The sequence below is a fragment of the Salmo salar genome, chromosome ssa02, assembly GCF_905237065.1.
Source record: "Salmo salar chromosome ssa02, Ssal_v3.1, whole genome shotgun sequence".
NCBI lineage: Eukaryota > Metazoa > Chordata > Actinopteri > Salmoniformes > Salmonidae > Salmo > Salmo salar.
The window spans coordinates 21,574,711-21,598,738 of record NC_059443.1 but is presented as its reverse complement, the minus strand read 5'-3'; the positions used below and the strand labels follow the sequence as shown (position 1 = coordinate 21,598,738).

The following is a 24,028-nucleotide window of genomic DNA, read 5'->3' as shown; positions in this document are numbered from 1 at the left end:
GGGTGTCTGGACGAGCTCACTACCTACTCAGTGGAAGTACACTGTGTGGTTTGGCACACTGTCTCATTTCGAAAGGAAGCGTCTAGTTTTTGTTTGTTTTGGTAGTACCTGTAATAGCCTATAATTTCAGTTGCATAGTTTCAATCTTTATTGTACATTTATTAACACATTGTAAGAATGGATGTCTACATACATCCCTTCCACTATATGTTATTATAGTGGAAGGGATGTATGTAGCCTTAGCCAACTGGTTCAGATATTATGATGAATCCAATGTAACTTTCTCTTTCTCCTTTTCTTGCTCCCCCTTGCTCCCTGCCTGTCCTCTCTTTTCCTGTCATCATCTTCCTGTTGTAGACAAGGTCAGAGGTCACAGGTGTCCCTCTTTCTCTGACTTCCTGTCTCACTGTTTCCTTCTTCCTCTTTTCAGCAAAAACCTGCTGCTCAAATTATGTCCTTTCTAGAAAACATTATAGGCCTGTTTCTTGATGCACTACAATGCAATTTCTTGGGCAATCAAAGATCTGAACTCTGGACTACACTTCAAAAGCAACATTCCTGTGGACAACTAGACAAAGGGTATACGTTCTGACTGACTGCTATCATTTTTAAGCTGGGAGCATAAACCTCTTTTCTCTCAGTGGCTGTGTTAAAGTAATTAGTTGTCCAAATTAATCACAGATTCTCACTGCCCCCAACCCCCTCCCCCTCCTCCACCCAATCTTCTCCGTACCCAACCCCAGCGCTCTGAAGCACCCTAATGCCAGAGACAATGGTCTAACGGAATCCGACCGGTGTCCACAAGTGTGCATGTGTGCTTGGGGGAGACAGGGGAATGCTGGATTAACCCCTCCTCTATTCCTAGTCTTATCTCTTTATAGTGTGTATGTACAGTATATACAGTATGTCCAGGGAGGGTACGAGGGGCCAGCAAGTGTGTGCATCACAAAATAATCTCCCAATTTCCTCTCTCTCTCTCTCTCTCTCTCTCTCTCTCTCTCTCTCTCTCTCTCTCTCTCTCTCTCTCTCTCTCTCAGGATATAGGTGTTGTCCAGCTTGAAGGAAGGAAATTCTGTCACTTAGAACAATGGGCCTGTTTCTCTATCTATAGACCCACAGAGGCAGAGAAAGAGAGAGAAGGAGCCGTTACCACCATTACCTAGAAGACAGACAGAAAACACAAAGAAAAAGAGAGAAAGTGGAGAAAAATATGTTCTGATTTTAAAGAGAGAGACTATATTGATGAAGAGAACGTGTTCAAGAGAAAGAGAGATACCTGTGGCGCAGATAGACGTTTCGAAAATGGAGTTTTTGTCTTGGGGAAAAAGGAAAATACTGAGTTGTTTTTAACCATTTCGTTTTTTTCTGTTGAGAAGGACTAATAAAACACTTATACGAAGAGGGAACTGCAGTCGTTCTCGGTAAGTACTTTCAAATTCGCTTTTATTGTAGAGGGCATATTGTGTTGCATTGGTTCGTTACTTTTCCATTAGATTTTTTAACATTTGAGCTGTCATCCATGATAAGCTAGAGGTCACAATATTGATCCTTTTCCAGCGTAAAATGTTGCTGATATGTTCTTGCTGTTTCTTTTGCCACATTGCATTATAAAAAGTAGAATAAAAAATGAAAATAGATTAGTTGGGTTCAAATTTGAACCGCTCTACTTTCATTTTTCAGTTTGACACATATCATTTTAGAAGGATAGAAGCTGCCCCTAAGCACAGATCTAGTATCAGTTTTCCCTCCCCAAACTCTACATTCCACCGTTACGAGTGAAAACTTCAGACTGACCTTAGGCTGAGGTACAGACATGTAGTGACCTTAAGAGTGGGGATTTCCCTTTCAACATGACAGCTGGATCTGAGGCCTGTACAACACACTTTCTGTTTGGATAAGGAGGAATGACACACATTCAATTTAGAGTACCTTTGTGACAAAGATGTCATTTACAGTGCTGTAACGTAAGAATTTGAGATGATTTGAGCCAAGTGTAACCTATCTACCATTTAATTTTTTTAATATATTTTTTTAACAATGGGGGGAAACAATCACTTCCACAGCCAAATTGCTTTGGTGTGTAGCAATGAACAATTCTACAAGGATCCGGAGGATCTCAAACTATTCATGATGATATCATTATTTGATAAGTTTAGGATTACATACCCCCAGTTGGGTTGTTTGGAGGAAAATGTCAGTCTTCCTCCCCCTGATAATTCAACCTTTGATTTATGTCCAAATAAATCAAGGGCCTGTTTCAGGCCCACATGAATAGAATGTAAAGCAGTATAGTCCACACACATCTTAATTAATTAACTCAAAGATTATGACCATTTGATCTATGTTCTTTGAGTTCTCACATTACACAATACCTTTCTCTCTCGCTCTCTCTTTTGGTTCTCAGATGGATCAGATGGAGGGGACTGACAGTCCTCGCTTCAGGAAGCTCCATTTCCCTGTGGGTCTGTGGATCAACTCTCCCAGGAAACATTTTGCCAAGCTGGGGGGCCGCTGGCCCAGCGCTGCCTCTGTCAAGTCAGTCTCTCTGCTACCTACAGTTGAAGTCGGAAGTTTACATACTCCTTAGCCAAATACATTTAAACTCAGTTTTTCACAATTCCTGACATTTAATCCTAGTAAAAATTCCCTGTCTTAGGTCAGTTAGGATCACCACTTTATTTTAAGAATGTGAAATGTCAGAATAATAGTAGAGAGAATTATTTATTTCAGCTTGTATTTCTTTCATCACATTCCCAGTGGGTCAGAAGTTTACATACACTCAATTAGTATTTGGTAGCATTGCCTTTAAATTGTTTAACTTGGGTCAAACATTTCGGGTAGCCTTCCACAAGCTTACACAATAAGTTGAGTGCATTTTGGCCCATTCCTCCTGACAGAGCTGGTGTAACTGAGTCAGGTTTGTAGGCCTCCTTGCTCGCACACGCTTTTTCAGTTCTGCCCACAAATTTTTGACAAGATTGAGGTCAGGGCTTTGTGATGGCCACTCCAATACCTTGACTTTGTTGTCCTTAAGCCATTTTGCAAGTATGCTTGGGGTCATTGTCTATTTGGAAGACCCATTTGCGACCAAGCTTTAACTTCCTGACTGATGTCTTGAGATGTTGCTTCAATATATCCACATAATTTACCTCCCTCATGATGCCATCTATTTTGTGAAGTGCAACAGTCCCTCTTGCAGCAGAGCACCCCCACAACATGATGCTGCCACCCCCATGCTTCACGGTTGGGATGGTGTTCTTCGGCTTGCAAGCCTCCCCATTTTTCCTCCAAACATAACGATGGTCATTATGGCCAAACAGTTCTATTTTTGTTTCATCAGACCAGAGGACATTTCTCCAAAAAGTACGATCTTTGTCCCCATGTGCAGTTCCAAACCATATTCTGGCTTTTTTATGGTGGTTTTGGAGAAGTGGCTTCTTCCTTGCTGAGTGGTCTTTCAGGTTATGTCTATATAGCACTCATTTTACTGTGGATATAGATACTTTTGTACCTGTTTCCTCCAGCATCTTCACAAGGTCCTTTTTGCACCAAAGTACGTCCATCTCTAGGAGACGTGTCACCTTCCTGAGTGGTATGATGGCTGCGTGGTCCCATGGTGTTTATACTTGTTTACTATTGTTTGTATAGATGAATGTGGTGCCTTCAGGCGTTTGGAAATTGCTCCCAAGGATGACCAGACTTGTGGAGGTCTACAACGTTTTTTCAGAGGGCTTGGCTGATTTCTTTTGATTTTCTCATGATGTCAAGCAAAAAGGCACTCAGTTTGAAGGTAGGCCTTGAAATACATCCACAGGTACACCTCCAATTGACTCAAATGATGTCAATTAGCCTATCAGAAGCTTCTAAAGCCATGATGACATTTTCTGGAATTTTCCAAGCTGTTTAAAGGCACAGTCAACTTCTGACCCACTGGAATTGCCATACAGTGAATTATAAGTGAAATAATCTGTCTGTAAACAATTGTTGGAAAAATTACTTGTGTCATGCACAAAGTAGATGTCCTAACCGACTTGCCAAAACTATAGTTTGTTAACAAGAAATTTGTGGAGTGGTTGAAGAACGAGTTTAAATGACTCCAACCTAAGTGTATGTAATCTTCCGACTTCAACTGTATGTACAGAACCTCAATGTCACTTAGTCCAATGTTGATTCTCAACGATTTTGTTCTAGTTCAGCCCTAACACATCTGACTCAACTAATCAACTTATCACACATCATCCCAGGTCTCTTAACTCCGTTGGTCTTTTCGGTCTGCTGACTCGCTGTTTTTTCAGTTTGTTCTGTATTCAGTTTGTTTATCCTTCAGTCCTCCTCACTATATCTCCAGCCACAGTCAAGTTAAATGTCTGACATGTTTTTGCATACAATAAATGAACCAAGACAACAGCTCGTTATGGACTGATTTGATTGTATGGTCATGTGTCACATGTCATGCAGTGTTCCTTGAATCCTGTGACCATTTTCTAGCAGTTAATATTGTCTATGTTCAGCTCTATCAGCCATAACTCCCAGCTGACATCCCCTACTCCTCCTCTCTCTCTTTCCTTCCCCCTCCTCTCCTTCTCTCTCACTAGGTCCACCACCAGCTCTGACGCAGCGTCCCTCCACGAGACCCCCTCTGCCCCTTCCTCTTCCCTCTCCATCTCCACCCCCTCCCTCGCTCCCCCATCCCCCTCTCCCTCTCCGGCCTTCCTCCGGCCCCGTCCCGCCGGACCCCAGTCCCGCACCAAGCGTCTTTCCCACCTCTTCCTGAGGGGGCGCTCCAACAGTGACCGAGACAAGGCCATAGGGGAGAAGGAGAGGGAGGTGTGGGCCCACTCTGCTGCCCCTTCCTCCCACCACTACCTGCCCCCTGCCTCCTCCACAGCCCCAGGCCTCATCAAGATCTATGGGGATGCTCTGTCTAGTGGGGCTAACTACCGCTCCTTGCTGGCCACCGCCCACTCTACTGCCAAACAGCTCATCGCCCAGGTCATCACCCGCTATACGGAGAGAGAGAGGGAGGAGACGGACAATGCAGGTAAGAGGCAGAAAGAGAGAGAGAGTACATACCGAGTACAGTACAGGGATTCATGCAAGAGAGGGGTGAAAGTACAGATAAACATGGGATTAGATTATTGTATGATTACCACACAATAACTATTATAGCCAAATGCTTTGGGACTTTCAGTATGTAGCCTATGCCTGTCATGGCAAAAGGACAGAAAATGACGGTAACTGCAGAGAAAGGGCCAGTGGCTTACTGGTATTCATATTCCTTGTTGACACATTTCATTGCACCATGAAGTCAGGCATCTAGCCAGAATTGTTCCAGTAAATAAACCACAGCTGTGAACACTTCAATTGAGCAATAATGTCCATTTTATGCAAGTCATATTCATAGGAAAAATTATTAGCCTGGTCGCCCTGCCTCCTCCTAGCCCTGCAGAAACACAGCCCGGAAGACTTCCTGTTGTGTGATGTCATTGGAAAGCCCATCCAGCAACCGGATGGAGCCGTCCAATGGGAGACAGAGTGTCGTAGGGGTGTGGCTGAATGGGAATGCCCGCTGCTATTGGTGGACATGTGGCGGCCCAAGGATGGGTTTGAACGCCGCTTTGAGATCCAGAGACGGGATGACTACAAAAAGAGGAGAAGGAGAAAGAGAAGGAGCGAGAGAGGGAAGGAGAGAACCACACAGGTAAAAGGACAATATAGTGTCTCTTGATGACCAGCTCTTGCATCTGGGATTTCCTACAGTCATCCAGTGAAAAGTGTAGTTTCTTTGTTTTTAATGATATGTCTGGTTGTCGTGGTAACAGGTGTACGTTGGAGGAGGAGCCGCATACAGTCGGGGGGCGGGGCTGAGGAGGGCGAGCGAGGTCATCGAGGACGGAACTCGGAACTCAGGAGGAGCATCAGCGACATGAACCTCAGCCTGAGGCGTCGCCAAGGAAACCACGTTGGCAATGACCCCCGTCGCTCCGGAAACCACCCTAACAACAGTGCAGGACTCCAGGACAGGAAGAACATTGTGAGCATGATAGCTCCATTGGAGCACGGAGAGGTGAGGATGAGGGGATGTGTTTCAACACATATTGCAACATGATAGCAACAGGTCAACCCCACCTAATCTCAGCAGTGCAGCAGTCTGACCATAAAGACTCCTCCCTCTGTCTTAGATGATGAGGTCAAAGGTCAGAGACGAGGTGGAGCGGAGGAACAAAGCAGACAAAGCAGTGGAGGAGGAGAAAGACTACTCAGCCTGCGACCTGGAAGTGATGTCACAGAGCCTGATCCTCCCGCCCATGGACCGACCCTACTTCCTGTTGCTGCAGGGCTACGACCAGAGCAAGGTTAGACCTGCGCCTCCCAGATGATCACACACACACACCCTGAACATGACATCATACCTGCATTCCCCTAATCGCCACATACCATCACTGTTTTCAACTTCCCCAGCCTCTCCCATTCAACCCTGAGCACAAAACAGACTCACAGCAACACAATACCTTTGGAGACACACAAAACCCCACTGTGTACATCACTCCATCTCTCACAATGACCTCACACAGGTCTTCATTGTAGCAAACTGTGACACACTTCATACCTTATCTCCTGACCTCCGCACAACTTAAGATCTCCAAGATGTCCCCTTATCATAACCATGGCCTTCGGATGATAACAGACTCCCTTCTCTCTTTCTTTCTTATTTTCTTCTTCCGTTCTCCTCTGTGTGTGTTTTCTGTGTTTTCTACAGGACTTTGTTTTGTACATCATGGCAGGGCACACACACGTTTTTGGGCGGAAGCCAACAATGAGGGAGAGAGAGAAGGACAGAGAAAGGGAGAGGAAGGGGAAGAGGCCTCTGAAGGTGGAAACGTTCCTCTCTGCTCCAGACATGCTGGCCAGGCACCTGTTGGTCAGGAGAGATTCAGCCGTACCCGACGCTCCCTCTGGGCAAGGTAGGTCTGGTCCACAAACAACCCTAGTCCTAAATCCTGGCCCTACCCCTGTGATGTTTGCAGACCTGAACAAACAGAAAAGTGCCTGCAAAATAGGGAGCCTTTTCCATATGTGCTTACATCTATCCAAAGAAGTAACAATTCCTTACTACACGTTGACACCTGATTTTACAGTATTTCCCTGTCCACAATCAACCTCTAGAGATCCTACCACTAGACACTTCTTGATACCCCCTTATATATGGTTAGAAAACTGTCATACCTTTTTATAAGCAGTTTATGAGCAGAACTTCAATTATAGTGTTACTAGTTAATCAACCTATTTTCTCTCTCCCCCCAGCTCTGATGCGTCCCTTCAGAGGAGGAGCTGTCACACACAACGGAGAAGCTCTCTACCGGGAGGCGGTGCTTAAACCTGGGGACGTGATTGGCATAGGAGGTCATTTTCTCTTCCTGTATCGTGACCCCCGCATGACCCCGGCACCTCCGCTGGCATTGGCGCTGCCTTGGCAAGCCGACGTTCCCTCCACCTGCTGCCTCTCGGGATTGGTGGACAGACAGGAAGCGTTGAGGCAGTACCTGGGGTCCACTGAGGCTCTGCTGCGGTTCCAGCCTCGCCACACTGACGCTCTGCTACAGGTGACAGAAGAAAGACCCCTGTGTCTGTTAGTTACACCACTGTGTCTGCTACCTGTCTGCTACAGATTAGAGTAGAGAACTGTGTTATATAAGTGGGGGGGGGGCGGTACCTGAAACTTAAAGTATCTATTGTTACCACATATATTACTTTCTTGGTTGATAACGGGTACATATGAGCTGAAACAGGACTATAAATTAAAGCCACTGTTTCTCACTCTTTCTCCATCAGGAGATAATCTCTAAGAACTCCTCTCCAGACTCAGAGGGCGGGCCTTTAGCCCCAGCCTTTCTCCTGTCAATCATAATTGACCACGCCTCCAAACACCTGGATCCCGCCCTCACGCCTCAGTTGCTGCTGAAAGCAGCCAATCAGATCAAAGGGATTGTTTGGGTGAGTTCATTTGAAAGACTGTCTAGGATCATCTCAGTTGTAATAACGCTAACTAGCCGTAGCTCAGTCAAGACTGACAGAGAAAGATACACACCAGATAAAATAGGATTGTAAAGGACTATAAAGCCAGCCCCAGATTGACACGTCTTTCTCTGAAACCCTGTAGACTGTGAACAGGGATTCAATCAGACAGACAGATGCCTGTCACTTTAGATGAACAGAACAGGGGATGAGCTGATGTCACTTCCTTCTGGAAACTGTGTTGTAATTGTCCTGGTGGCCTGTCCAGACTTTTTAATCCCCCCCCAAGCCAAGACGTGTCTCTCCTCTCATGTCCTCTCTTCTCTCTCCAACTCTTTTTACAGGATAACATTAAGGAATTTGGGGATAAGCATCCCACGCAAAAGTAAGATCATTTCTGCTCAACGTCATATTTCAGCTGTTTCCTGTGTTTAGAACTTCCCTTAGGGCTGTATTAGGGGGAATCAAGAGCAGTGATTGTCCAACTTGTGTGTCTAAATAATGTGATGAACATGCAGATACTATTTAGCATTATGCAAGGATTCATGATTAAAATATGTGACGTTTACACAAAGTATAAACTGTATATGATACTGATAATCTAATCTGTACACAAATATCTATTAATATTAATGTTCATTTAGCAGATGTTATCCCAAGCAAATAGCAGTTAACAGATGTAATGAGATGTAGTGGGACCCTGGGTCCCACTTTATTTGGATAGTCTGGATTGTCCATCTGTAGATGCTCTACATATGATCATGTTATCAACAAACTATCTGTTGATAAGTAACTGCATGCTAAGGTTACGGTTAGGGTTAAGTTTAGAATAAGAGCTAGGATAAGGGTTAAGTTGAGGGTTAGGTTAGGTTAGGGTTAGTAGACAGTTTGTTGAAATGTTACTGATAGTCTGTAGAGCATCTGCAGATGGACTATGCAAATAAAGTGTTACTGAACCCCGTCAAAGCATGCTTATTAAAATAGATCAAGGACTTGCTGTAATTCCTTGAGATAGATGAATAGATAGTGACAACAACTTCTATAACGCTGTGTGTGTTCTGTTCTGTTCTGTTCTGTTCTGTTCTGTCCAGTTCCACAGAGCAGGAGGTTGAACTGAGTGCGCCCAGTGCTCAGAAGCTGTCCTCTGACCTTCGACCTCTGATGTTCTGGATGTCCAATGCCACAGAGCTCCTCAACTTCTTCCAGGTCAAAGTTGAGGCTATGGAGAGAGACTGGGAGTTTGAGGGTGAGATACCTGTGTCATAAGTGTCCGTTTCCTCTTGGTCAATGCAGATCACCATCGATCATCTGCCAAAAAAGCTTCTTTCTACAATAAAAGCATTTTGTAATATTAACCTTGTCTCTCCTTTTGACGTCACATGGCTGTTTTATCTTTGTGTCTTCCTCTTCCTGTGTGACATTCCTGCTATCATCATTTTGCCCCACAGTAGTCAAAACAAGAGTTAGTTTCATCATTGAGAAGTGAAATATATTTTGTATTGTTCTGCAATAACAGTAGTTATATGAAAGTAGTTAGAAGTTAATGCATATATATTTACCCTCAGCTCCTGGTGACCCGGTGTTGTCAGCTGACCTGGACACCTGCTCCGAGGCCCTGGCGCAGCTTGATGACGTGATAATGCACACCTTCCAGCAGTGCGTGTACCACCTCACAAAGGTGAGGGAGGTTGAGTTACCTCACACTCAAGACACAATCAAGTTACTGTACATAATTATATCCTGATCTATACATTAATTAATCTCTCTCTCTGTCGCTCTCTCTGTCAGACGCTGTACTCCCTCCTCCCAGCTCTCCTGGACAACAACCCTTTCTCCAGCCTGGAGAAAGAGAAGGAGAGAGATGAGGCGAGGGAGATGGAGGGGGGTGAGGGTGGTGGAGGGGGGGGGGAGGGGGATGACGTGTCCTCCCTCCCCCCTACGGTGGCTGGGCTGGTGGAGGTGTACCGCTGCTCCCTGATGCTGTCCCGGGAGGCCTGCCTCTCCCCCCCACTCACCTCCCAAACCTTCGGCTACCTCTTCTTCTTCACCAACACCTCCCTGCTCAACACACTGCTGGAGAGAGGTGAGAGGGCAGGGGTCATACTGGGGCCCAAGGTCAGGGGTTGGTCTGAGGAAGCTGCAGTCATGAGCTAAGTGGGTTCCACATTACACATGCAGAAATTGCTTTACGCTACACAAGCCATTGTTTGTGCACGAACCATTTAGTGTAGAGGTCATAAGGGGATGCGCGCTACCAAGCACAGCGAGACAGAGAATCTGGGTGCGGCTCTGAAATAACTTGTACTTTCCAACCCTGGTTCAGATGTGCACTAACACACACACACACACACACACACACACACACACACACACACACACACACACACACACACACACACACACACACACACACACCCTCTCTTTCTGCCTCTTCTTCCTCTTCTCTCTCTCTTTCTGTCTCCCTCCACCCTCTCTCCCTCCCTCTCTCAGATGGTCTGTTCTCCTGGTCTAGAGCGGTCCAGATCCGTACAAACCTGGACCTGGTTCTGGACTGGCTGCAGGGCGCAGGACTTGGAGATATCGCCTCTGAGTTCCTGAAGAAGCTGTCCGTCACAGTCAATTTCCTGTGCGTCCCTAAGACCCGCCTCATCCAGGTAAAAATAATGCTGGTTTAGCCAGTTAACAATCAGTCGATTTAGCAAGATAATGACCCAAATCAAAACATTCTGGATATAGAATCATGTTTTGGTCTCGTTGTTGTTGTGTTGTTCTTCCTCTAAACCTATTTGACTTATCACACATCCACCCCTAGCCCCTACCTCTAGACACTTCCTGATGCCTTCTCCTAAAGCTGATTGGATCAGATAGGTATAAACTGTATGATAACCGCTCTAGGAAGCCAGATAGACACGTTTTTCCATTAATTTGTTCACACCCATTTAGTTATTTTCAGATATAAGGGGTCATCTAGAGGTGACAAGGGGCTAGGGGTAGATTTTAGATTTGGCATCCTATCTCAGTTGTAGACATTGCTGATATTGTCCACTTTTCCTCCTTCTCTGTTTTGTTGCTCATTGGTTGTTCTCTTGTCTCTCCCCCGCCAGTCATCCTGGGCCAGCCTACAGGAGGACCACGCCTTGCTAAGCCCCACTCAGCTGCACCATCTGCTGACCCATTACAAGCTGGGACCGGCCAGAGCCCCACCGGCCTCCTGGGCCCCTCCCCCTGGGACGGAGCTCAGTGGAGGTGAGACACGAGAGGGGAGGGGTTGGGAGTCCTGGAGGGTCATTATGTAGGAGCTAATGCTGCATTCATAACCAAGTGGGAAGGTTGTATTTACCATATACGACTGGGAAAAAAATCCATGTGAACACTCCTCCAACTAGTAATTACTAGTGGGAAACTCGTCTATCATCCCTAAGCTCCGACTTCTCCCACATGCTGATCTCTGACATCACCTACTAAGGAATAGACTTTGATAACAGCATTTTCGGTAGTTAAATGTAACAACAAAAAATGTATTATAAATAACAATCTATTAATATGGTTTTTGAACACTATAATTTGTTTACAAGCATGATAGCTCTACTTTTAGATTATGGTTAGAAGCCTCTTGGCTAGACCCTAGACCCACTCCAATTTGCATACCGCCCCAACAGATCCACAGATGATGCCGTCTCTATTGCACTCAACACTGCCCTTTCCCACCTGGACAAAAGGAACACCTATGTGAGAATGCTATTCATTGACTACAGCTCAGCGTTCAACACCATAGTGCCCTCAAAGCTCATCAACAAGCTAACGACCCTGGGACTGAACCCCTCCCTCTGCAACTGGATCCTGGACTTCCGGACGGGCCGCCCCCAGGTGGTAAGGGTAGGTAACAACACATCCGCCACGCTGATCCTCAACACAGGGGCCCCTCAGGGGTGCGTGCTCAGCCCCCTCCTGTACTCCCTGTTCACTCATGACTGCTCGGCCAGGCACAACTCCAACACCATCATTAAATTTGCTGATGACACAACAGTGGTAGGCCTGATCACCGACAACAATGAGATAGCCTATAGGGAAGAGGTCAGAGACCTGGCCGTGTGGTGCCAGGACAGCAACCTCTCCCTCAATGTGATCAAGACAAATGAGATGATTGGGGACTACAGGAAAAAGAGGACCGAGCACGCCCCCATTCTCATCGACGGTGCTGCAGTGGAGCAGGTTGAGCGCTTCAAGTTCCTTGGTGTCCACATCACCAACAAACTAACATGATCCAAGCACACCAAGACAGTTGTGAAGAGGGCACGACAAAACCTATTCCCCCTCAGGAGACTGAAAAGATTTGGCATGGGATCCTCAAAAGGTTCTACAGCTGCACCATCGAGAGCATCCTGACTGGTTGCATCACTGCCTGATATGACAACTGCTCGGCCTCAAACCGCAAGGCACTACAGAGGGTAGTGTGAATGGCCCAGTACGTCAATGGGGCCAAGCTTCCTGCCATCCAGGACCTCTATACCAGGCAGTGTCAGAGGAAGGCCCTAAAAATTGTCAGACTCCAGCCACCCTAGTCATAGACTGTTCTCTCTGCTACCACACAGCAAGCGGTACCGGAGCGCCAAGTCTAGGTCCAAGACGCTTCTAAACAGCTTCTACCCTCAAGCCATAAGACTCCTGAACATCTAATCAAATGGCTACCCAGACTATTTGCATTGCCCCCCCCTCTCCACACCACTGCCACTCTGTTGTCATCTATGCATAGTCACTTTAATAACTCTACCTACATGTACATACTACCTCAACTAACCGGTGCCCCCGCACATTGACTCTGTACCGCCTGTATATATTGTTAAACTTATTCTGCTGCTCTTTAATTACTTGTTACTTTTATCTCTTATTCTTATCCATATTTTTTGAAACTGCACTGTTGGTTAGGGGCTCGTAAGTAAGCATTTCACTGTAAGGTCTACACCTGTTGTATTCGGCACATGTGACTAAAATATGATTTGATTTGGTTGATGAAGCTTGTTGGCCATTAGCCAATCGGCGTTTCTCAATGAGTTTAAAGCATGTGAATGCATCTAACTGGTATTTACGACTTCACAACTTCCAACTTGGTTATGAACACAACATTAGATACAACTGCAAACTTGCGATAAGTAGAATGTTCATGTAAATTATGCATTTATGTCAATTACAAAATGTTTGTGATCTCAAGTCAGGATTCAGCCCTTAGACATTCCGAACATTGTAAGTACACATGTATAGAAGGGGTATGATTTCTTCCTAAGAATCTCAGACCACTAAATATCTATTCATGCTTTTCTGTCCAAGACATCTTCGAAAGTTTCCTGGACCACCCCCCTCTTATCCTGCCAAATGAGACACCTCAGCTGGACCTCTCCCAGCCAATCCCCAGCCCCGAGCTACAAAAGGAAGTGACACGCCTGCGCAACTTCCTGTGGGGACTCGACCAGGATGAGCTGCCAGCCAATCAGAGGACCAGGCTGTGAGTGCTGGAAAGTTAATCTCTGGGTAGAAGCTACCCTTAGGCACAGTTCTAGGATCAGTTCACCATCCGCCTTAACCATGAAGGGAGAAAGACACAAAACTGATCCATGTTCAGCATCTAGGGGCAGCCTCATCCATCTCGGGCAACTTTGATATTAACACTATATTGAACCCTCTGTTGTAAGGCAGATGCAATGGATAGGAATGGCAACTGGTGTGAGGAATGGCAACTGGTGTGAGGAATGGCAACTGGTGTGAGGAATGGCAACTGGTGTGAGGAATGGCAACTGTCAAAATAAAGTCATAACACAATGTAATAGTTATCTAACTGTAAGACAATACAACTGTTATTTTACTGTTCTCTAAACACTTTATTTTGTAACTCATTGCCTGAATGCAGTGGTTGCCTGAAAAAGAAAAGTCCTGCAAAATGATGCATAAATTATGGTATGACTATGTTATTATGTAAAAGATATCCCTGTAGGTCAGCTTTATACTGGATGGATGGATGCTCACATATATTCTCATATAAAGAATATAGTAAATGTGTATTGTCACAGAACATTAGATTGTATACCAAAGTAAACACTAACACTATGAAGGAAACTGTTTTACCATGTGTATTTTATTTTCTAACTGACTGTCCTCATATTATAAATAAAATGTTGGTACCCTATGACCTGTCCATAGTGTTTCCTTTGTTATGGCTGTTCTGTCCTTGTTTGTTTTTTTTACTTTGATTGTACCAAACTACTCAACAGCCAGACAGGGTCTGGAAAGGTGAATGTCCCGACTCATTTTGTAGCCGGGGTGCCAGAATGAAAGGACCACAAGATGGCGACGCAGCACTCAGTCAACCCCTAGAATGATGACTCAACAGTTACTAGACTAGGGAATTAGCGGGGGTCCCTGTCAATCAATCCGATTTCCGAAATATCATATTTCCTGTGTGATTAATAGGTTATTCCAACATAGACATAACATACGCACGATGGTGCTTCCATGGCTTAGGAAGCAGATGACGACCACACTCGATGATGCCTGGCTGTGCCAAGGTGAACTGTCTGAGGGGTCAGAGAGAATGACTCCAATGCAGTGGGTAAGATTTTTAATTTCCTTTCTGTGCGGTGATGACACACGCTGAACAGTCTAATCAGTTTGTTCCTTTATTTCATTAATGCGCCATATCCGATAGTTGGTCTCATAAAATGGCCAGTAGCTCGTTTAAGTGAAATTAGTGCTCGGTTTTCGTGGACGGGCAGCAGACGAGTGATGTCAGACCGTGTGGTGTGAGTAACATCTGTTTGTGTGACGGCCTGCGAGCGTCTCATAAACCATGTTACTGTAAGTAACCTAACTATTTGTTGTCACTCGGTAGACTCATGCCGAATTTCTAAATAAACAAAGTAGCCTACTTCCCCATAATAGCCTAGTGAGAGTGGAAAAAGTAGTCTGTCAATTTATCTTTCTTCTTCAGTTTTGGAGCATCCTCAAATTCCCACGACTTAATGAAGTGGTATTTAGCGTAAATCTCAAGAAGTTGTGCGTGATTTTTCCTATAATGCTTTGGCTGGTAGCCAAACCTCTTACTTTCTTCCGGTCAACAACTTTGGCTCAACGCTTTTATGGTAAAAAGCCCGAAAACAGTCCCGTGAGAGAAAGGACTTACATCATCGTCACTGTCTCCAATTCTAACTGGGGTCCTGTCACTGTCTTACTCGACTGTTATCAAAAAACATGCATGCGATGTTATTGCTTCGAGTCAGTTATAGATTGTGAATCATCTCTACGAGGCCCCTGTGGTTAAATTGATCAATAAGTGACTTTGTAATCTCTCTCATTTGAAATTCAATGCGGTGTATGAGTGAGAGTGAGTGAGAATGTGTGTCTGTGTGTGCAAATTTGTACTTTCCAGTAATTTAACCCAGATGTATGGAAAATAGATCTGGAGGGGAGAGTAACCACACTGTGCTGATTGTGTAATATTGTGTCCAGTTTATATGCTCTACAGTTAACCTCTCTGATCCCTGTCTGAGTTTGAATGTGTGTCATGTCTAAGGTTTGGTCATTAGTCTGTGTGTGACACACACTCACACATCCATATATGCACACCGACACACACACATCACACCAGTAGCTACACATTCAGCTGCATTGATATGTGCATACATTCTGTCATATGGATGTAAATAGACATACAGGGAGAACTATCTTCTCTTTCTCCTTTTCTCTCTCTCTTACTCTTTCTCTCTCACTCTCTCTCACACACACACACACACACACACACACACACACACACACACACACACACACCTCTGTCCCCAGGTGCAGAGTTCCACACCTGTTGGAGCGTTTCTCTGTAATTAGCTCAGGACAATTATCATTGGTGGGAGAAGGGGGGCAAGGGAAGGGGGGCGAAGACAATGGACCAGTTATTCTCTCCCTATCATCTCCCTCCTTCCTTCTCTCTCTCTCTTCTGTCGAGTAATGAAAGATTCTTCCCCTCTTCAAAGGGACATGGCTTCCTACATAACAGCTGAGTCAGAAGAGAACAGAATGGATAGAGAGAGAAAAAGAAAGAGAGCTAGAGAGAGGGAGATAGAGAGGGAAGGGAGAGAAGACTAGGCAGACCAATGTAGTAGTAGTGTTGGTACTAGGCCCACAGGGCCACAGTGATTTTCCTTATTGTGAAACGCATCAGAGTCAGTCTCAAGAAGCAGAGAAAGTGTCTGTGTCATGTAGTGTGAACCAGTTTCACGATGTCTATCATTTGAGGTTGGCAGTATTGTGACTCTCACACACTTACAGTAAATGTTACACAGCTCCAGTCTTCAGGGGCCAGTACTGACGCTGATAGCCTCTCAGCTAACACTCCACTTCAATCCTCTGTCATCACTGCTAAGTGTCATATAGAGAATGGACTGTTTTGTATTTGGAGCCCAGGGAAATCCCAGTTGCTGTACATTTGGTGATAGAGGCTGAGGTGAATTGGGTAAGAGGGAGGATTGGTGTTCATGTACTTTCTCAGTAGCTTGGTACAGGAGTTATAGTTCTACCTCTTCTTTCTCAGTAGCTTGGTACAGGAACTAAAGTTCTACCTGTTCTTTCTCAGTAGCTTGGTACAGGAGTTATAGTTCTACCTCTTCTTTCTTAGTAGCTTGGCTTGGTACAAGAGCAATAGTTCTACCTCTTCTTTCTTAGTAGCTTGGTACATGAGTTATAGTTCTACCTGTTCTTCCTCAGTAGCTTGGTACAGGAGCTATAGTTCTACCTGTTCTTTCTCAGTAGCTTGGTACAAAAGCTATAGTTCTACCTCTTCTTTCTTAGTAGTTTGGTACAGGAGCTATAGTTCTACCTGTTCTTTCTCAGTAGCATGGTACAGGAGCTATAGTTCTACCTCTTCTTTCTCAGTAGCTTGGTACAGGAGCTATAGTTCTACCTCTTCTTTCTTAGTAGTTTGGTACATGAGTTATAGTTCTACCTGTTCTTTCTCAGTAGCATGGTACAGGAGCTATAGTTCTACCTCTTCTTTCTCAGTAGCTTGGTACAGGAGCTATAGTTCTACCTGTTCTTCCTCAGTAGCTTGGTACAGGAGCTATAGTTCTACCTCTTCTTTCTCAGTAGCTTGGTACAGGAGCTATAGTTCTACCTCTTCTTTCTCAGTAGCTTGGTACAGGAGTTATAGGTCTACCTCTACTTTTTAGTAGCTTGGCTTGGTACAAGAGCTATAGTTCTACCTCTTCTTTCTTAGTAGCTTGGTACAAGAGCTATAGTTCTACCTCTTCTATCTCAATAGCTTTGTACAGGAGCTATAGTTCTAACTCTTCTTTCTCAGTAGCTTGGTACAGGAGTTATAGTTCTACCTCTTATTTCTCAGTAGCTTGGTACAGGAGTTATAGTTCTACCTCTTCTATCTCAGTAGCTTGGTACAGGAGCTATAGTTCTACCTCTTCTATCTCAGTAGCTTGGTACAGGAGCTATAGTTCTACCTGTTCTTTCTCAGTAGCTTGGTACAGGAGCTATAGTTCTACCTCTTCTTTCTCAGTAGCTTGGTACAGGAGTTATAGTTCTACCTCTTCTTTCTCAGTAGCTTGGTACAGGAGCTATAGTTCTACCTCTTCTTTCTCAGTAGCTTGGTACAGGAGCTATGTAGTTCGACTACTTCTTTTCCTCCTTACTTATTGTTTGCGCCACATACAAACTTAACGTCTCTGCTCAGGGATTTCTGGCGCTTCGTTTGACAGGCGTTATGTAAACCAGCTGATGCGGTTTAGATAGGTGGGTGTGTGAGTTTTAATAGGCCAGGCTTGTTAAAGTGCTGGAGGAGTGGGCGGTGTTGCTGCTGTGCCACTCCTGAACTTTACTTTTCAAACTCCATTCAAGTGAATTAACCCCTGGGAATCTTTGACAATCAAGACAACTGAGGGGGAGCCAGGGGCATGGGGGAAGAGGATACCTAGTCAGTTGCACAACTGAATGCATTCAACTGAAATGTGTCTTCCACATTTGGCCCAACCTCTCTGATCGACGTCCATGTCATCAGCACCCGGAGACGTTGTTGTTGGGGGTTAACTGCCTTGCTCAAGGGCAGAACGGCAGATTTTGACCTATCGATTACTGGCCGAACGATCTTAACCGCTAGCATACCTGCAGCCCCCACAGGGAGGGAGAGAGACGGTGTGTGTGTATATGTAGGAGTGTGTGCCTTCTCCTTCACATCAGGGCTTTATGTGGCCGTGAAGGCCTTCTCTGGGCCTCTCCATGGGTTGTGACAGCAAGGGGTTCAGTCAGGGGTGCAGGGATAGCCCCCGGGGGTGACCTGAACAACACCCGCTCCTCTTAGAATGAGATGCTAATGTGGTGCAGTCGACTCACCCCCTCTCTACCCCTCACCTCCAATGTACCAAATCAGTGGAAGAGAAACTCAACGAATATCCCTGACACCACACGCACGCACGCACGCGTGCGCACGCGCACACACACACACACACACACACACACACACACACACACACACACACACACACACACACACACACACACACACTAATATGGAAAAAAGCCTGTTTGGAACGAATATGAGGGCAAATATTATTCTTCCTGAGCGTAACCACGGTGAGCACCTCTGACCTGGCAGTGAAAGTGCTGAAACAAAAAGCCCAAAGACTTTTTCTGCTCCTTCAAACGAGTGCTACATAAAATAAACACGGCCATCAGATCACCAGTCTGTGAACATGGGGCAGCATCACCCCGCACCGCCTGCCCAGCCTCGTGCTCTATGGGAGTTAAGTGTGGGGTCCGCTCAGTCAACATGACGCAAAATGGAACAAGCCTCCAACAGAAGCCCCCGGGCTGACGGAATAAGGCCCCTGCCCACAGTCCCCAAGCCCCTGAGAAAGGGAGAAAAAGAGAGGAAAGGGTAGAGAGGGAAGACGAGAGGAGAGGTGCCGACATTTTAGGAAAAGACCACCAGGCCCCAGTCTGCAGCACTGACCCCCTCCCCAATACACACACAACCGTCCAGAGAGCCAACAACAGGACAGACAGCCGACAGAGAGAGAGAGCAGGAGAGACAGAGAGAGAGAGAGAGAGAGAAAGCAGGAGAGAGAAAGAGAAAGAGAGAGAGAGAGCAGGAGAGATGGAGAGAGAACAGGGCAGCAGGGTGGTTGGTGGCTGGAGCTGCCTGGGAGACTGTGGGGCTTAGCTGGCTAGCCAGGCTAACAGTGGGCAGCCACACAGCCTGTAGGAGCTGACCTCACAGGGGTTCTTTATAAGCTGTGTGTGTGTGTGTGTGTGTGTGTGTGTGTGTGTGTGTGTGTGTGTGTGTGTGTGTGTGTGTGTGTGTGTGTGTGTGTGTGTGTGTGTGTGGAGGAGCTGACGTAACCTGCTGCGTACAGGAGAAAACACATTTGTCCCCTGGGGAGACCTGGGCTTCTCTTCTGACCCTTCTGCCCCAACCATAACCTCAGAGAGATTACACACACACTCACACACATCATTTCACACACACAGAGATTTATACACAAACTAAACCTCCTAGTCCATCTCTAACCTCATACACAGATTCCACTCTCCAAGTACCTCATAGAGGGATTCTGATTCCACACCCTCCGTCCTGTTCTAATCCAATAAACTCTCACATAATACATGGCTTCTGCTTACTGATTATTAGAGGAATCATTCATTGTTGCACCAGATACAACATAGGGGATTGTATATGGCAGTAGGGCAGGCTGCTTTACTGCCACATGACATGATGAACTCAGTGAAATCTGGGCTAAGGCTAGATGTGAGTTTTACTAACACACATATGCATATTGCAAACACACACACACACACACACACACACACACACACACACACACACACACACACACACACACACACACTAACAGCAACACACCCAACGTCAGTTACATACCATGAGGCAGCAGATCACCTTCTATTGCTTCTAGGGTAAATAGTGTATGAAACTCCTCCCTACACCATTTCTCATCCCTATCATCAAATATAGACTACTGTACAGTACATACCATATATAGACTACTGTACGGTACATACCATATATAGACTACTGCACAGTACATACCATATATAGACTACTGTACAGACATTCCATATATAGACTACTGTACAGTACATACCATATATAGACTACTGTACAGTACATGTCATATATAGACTACTGTACAGTACATACCATATATAGACTACTGTACAGTACATACCATATATAGACTACTGTACGGTACATATCATATATATAGACTACTGTACGGTTCATATCATATATAGACTACTGTACAGACATTCCATATATAGACTACTGTACAGTACATACCATATATAGACTACTGTACGGTACATACCATATATCGACTACTGTACAGTACATATGATATATAGACTACTGTACGGTACATATCATATATAGACTACTGTACAGTACATATCATATATAGACTACTGCACAGTACATACCATATATAGACTACTGTACAGTACATACCATATATAGACTACTGTACGGTACATACAATATATAGACTACGGTACATACCATATATAGACTACTGTACAGTACATACCATATATAGACTACTGTACGGTACATACAATATATAGACTACGGTACATACCATATATAGACTACTGTACAGTACATATCATATATAGACTACTGTACGGTACATACCATATATAGACTACTGTACGGTACATATCATATATAGACTACTGTACGGTACATATCATATATATAGACTACTGTACGGTACATACCATATATAAACTACTGTACAGTACATACCATATATAGACTACTATACAGTACATATCATATATAGACTACTGTACAGTACATATCATATATAGACTACTATACAGTACATATCCTATATAGACTACTGTACAGTACATACCATATATAGACTACTATACAGTACATACCATATATAGAGATCATAGATCACAGTCCCCCCACCCACCCTACAGCGTAGTTTCAGGCCTCACCTCGCCGTGCGGTATGTGCTTGCTCACGGATGAAGGCTCCTGGGAGGTGATGTAATCCAAGGGAAACGGGGGGAACTACCCTGGTGGTAAAGTAATTTGATCCCTCCCTGGGCTATTTAGCTGCTGCCTAAAACTATTACTTTCTGCTCTCAGATCAGCCCCAGCATGCACAGAGAGGAGATTAAAGCCTCCTAGCTGCTCCGAGTGCAGCTCAGGACCCAGCGACTCCCAGCGATTAGCCTAATCACGTCATGTGGAGTTGGATGAAGTTGTTCATAGGAAGTGATCCAATGTCAGTTTTGAGTCCCTTCCCTGCTAGGGGGTACTCTGATGTCAGTGCAGACAGAGGGTACAGTGGAGTGAGACAGCACAGGAACTGGACCTACTGACTCACACTGCCCACATTAACAAATACTACCGTACTACACACTGTAGTATCCCTCGATCATGTGTAGTACTTTCTATAGAATGTTATAGTATACTGTAAAATACTATTGTAAATATTCCAGTATTATCCACAAAAAAGACAATGAATACTACATAACAGTCCTCAAAAACACTACAGTTTTTTTAACTATAGTAAATACTACAATATTTAATTTGCATATACCCTGCCCATTCCCCTCCATCCATAAGTGAGAAACCTAAATGCCAAGTATAGACCATATATTGTGTTCCCTACAGGTTATAGAAAAGAGCAGAAGCTCTGAACTATCCATTCAGAACCCAGTCCAAACTACCTACTTACAGGTTTTGGTAAATGTCCTCTTTTAGTATTTCTCCAGTAGGTTTCCTCAAGGAGAAAGCCTCCACCTCTATGTCAAAGATAATAAAACTGAAACACTTTAGTAAATACTATAGTAATGTTCCCAAAAACACTACAGTAAATACTACAGTATACTACAGTCCGCAAAAACACTACAGTAATTACTATAGTATATACTAGAGGTCGACCGATTAATCGGAATGGCCGATTAATTAGGGCCGGTTTCAAGTTTTCATAACAATCGGAAATCGGTATTTTTGGACGCCGACTTGGCCTTTTTTATTTTTTATTTTTTTAGACCTTTATTTAACTAGGCAAGTCAGTTAAGAACACATTCTTATTTTCAATGACGGCCTAGGAACGGTGGGTTAACTGCCTTGTTCAGGGGCAGAATTACAGATTTTTACCTTGTCAGCTCAGGGATTCAATATTGCAACCTTACGGTTAACTAGTCCAACGCTCTAACCACCTGCTTTACATTGCACTCCACGAGGAGCCTGCCTTTTACGCGAATGCAGTAAGAAGCCAAGGTAAGTTGCTAGCTAGCATTAAACTTATCTTATAAAAAACAATCAATCAATCATAATCTCTAGTTAACTACACATGGTTGATGATATTACTAGTTTATCTAGTCTGTCCTGCGTTGCATATAATCGCTTAGGTACACTTTGCACCAACCATAAACATCAATGCCTTTCTTAAGTATATATTTTTAAACCTGCATATTTAGTTAATATTGCCTGCTAACATGAATTTCTTTTAACTAGGGAAAATGTGTCACTTCTCTTGCAAACAGAGTCAGGGTATATGCAGCAGTTTGGGCCACCTGGCTCGTTGCGAACTGTGAAGACTATTTCTTCCTAACAAAGACAGCCGACTTTGCCAAACGGGGGATGATTTAACAAAAGCGCATTTGCGAAAAAAGCACAATCGTTGCACGACTGTACCTAACCATAAACATCAATGCCTTTCTTAAAATTAATACACAGAAGTATATATTTTTAAACCTGCATATTTAGCTAAAAGAAATCCAGGTTAGCAGGCAATATTAACCAGGTGAAATTGGGTCATTTTGCGTTCATTGCACGCAGTCAGGGTATATGCAACAGTTGGCTCGTTGCCAGGCGGCCCAAACTAATTTGCCAGAATTTTACGTAATTATGACATAACATTGAAGGTTGTGCAATGTAACAGGAATAACGTTTTGTTTTCGAGATGATAGTTTCCAGATTCGACCATATTAATGACCTAAGGCTTGTATTTCTGTGTGTTATTATGTTATAATTAAGTCTATGATTTGATAGAGCAGTCTGACTGAGTGATGGTAGGCAGCAGCAGGCTCGTAAGCGTTCATTCAAAATAGCACTTTCGTGCGTTTTTCCAGCAGCTCTTCGCTATGCATTGCGCTGTTTATGACTTCAAGCCTGTCAACTCCCAAGATTAGGCTGGTGTAACCGACGTGAAATGGCTAGCTAGTTAGCTCTGAGACTTGGAGTAGTTGTTTCCCCTTGCTCTACATGGGTAACGCTGCTTCGAGGGTGGCTGTTGTCGATGTGTTCCTGGTTCGAGCCCAGGTAGGAGCGAGGAGAGGGACGGAAGCTATACTGTTACACTGGCAATACTAAAGTGCCTATAAGAACATCCAGTAGTCAAAGGTATATGAAATACAAATCGTATAGAGAGAAATAGTCCTATAATTCCTATAATAACTACAACCTAAAACATCTTACCTGGGAATATTGAAGACTCATGTTAAAAGGAACCACCAGCTTTTATATGTTCTTATGTTCTGAGCAAGGAACTTAAATGTTAGCTTTTTTACATGGCACATATTGCACTTTTACTTTCTTCTCCAACACTTTGTTTTTGCATTATTTAAACCAAATTGAACATGTTTCATTATTTATTTGAGGCTAAATTGATTTTATTGATGTATTATATTAAGTTAAAATAAGTGTTCATTCAGTATTGTTGTAATTGTCATTATTACAACTTTTTTTTTTATCGGCCGATTAATCGGTATCGGCGTTTTTGGGCCCCAATAATCGGTATCGGTATCGGCGTTGAAAAAGCATAATCGGTTGACCTCTAGTATATACTACAGTATTTATACTATACTAAACTTTAAATACCAGGGTTTGGAACATAAATTATTTTCCAATTGTTCAGTTCCAACAGAAACACATTTTTTTTCTGGTGTTCTGGACAGAAAATAAAGTTCTGATCCCATTC

At 44.2% G+C, this 24,028-nt stretch overlaps 1 protein-coding gene and 1 non-coding gene across 2 annotated transcripts; both read left to right on the top strand.

Annotated features, from left to right (window-relative positions):
- Nucleotides 1–1,064: 1,064 nt before the first annotated feature.
- On the top strand, nucleotides 1,065–14,194 carry LOC106576857 (ras-interacting protein 1). The gene is given in 17 exon segments (XM_014154341.2): nucleotides 1,065–1,421; nucleotides 2,405–2,535; nucleotides 4,596–5,041; nucleotides 5,442–5,642; nucleotides 5,645–5,701; nucleotides 5,823–6,067; nucleotides 6,183–6,356; nucleotides 6,761–6,965; nucleotides 7,306–7,604; nucleotides 7,834–7,995; nucleotides 8,361–8,401; nucleotides 9,108–9,262; nucleotides 9,582–9,694; nucleotides 9,805–10,099; nucleotides 10,507–10,670; nucleotides 11,121–11,262; nucleotides 13,342–14,194. Coding segments are annotated over 16 exon segments (3,009 nt in total). The 5' UTR covers nucleotides 1,065–1,421; the 3' UTR covers nucleotides 13,521–14,194.
- Nucleotides 14,195–21,788: 7,594 nt separating this feature from the next.
- LOC123739673 (U7 small nuclear RNA) lies at nucleotides 21,789–21,841 on the top strand. Its single transcript, XR_006767851.1, has one exon. It is a non-coding gene; the product is annotated as a U7 small nuclear RNA (small nuclear RNA).
- Nucleotides 21,842–24,028: the final 2,187 nt, after the last annotated feature.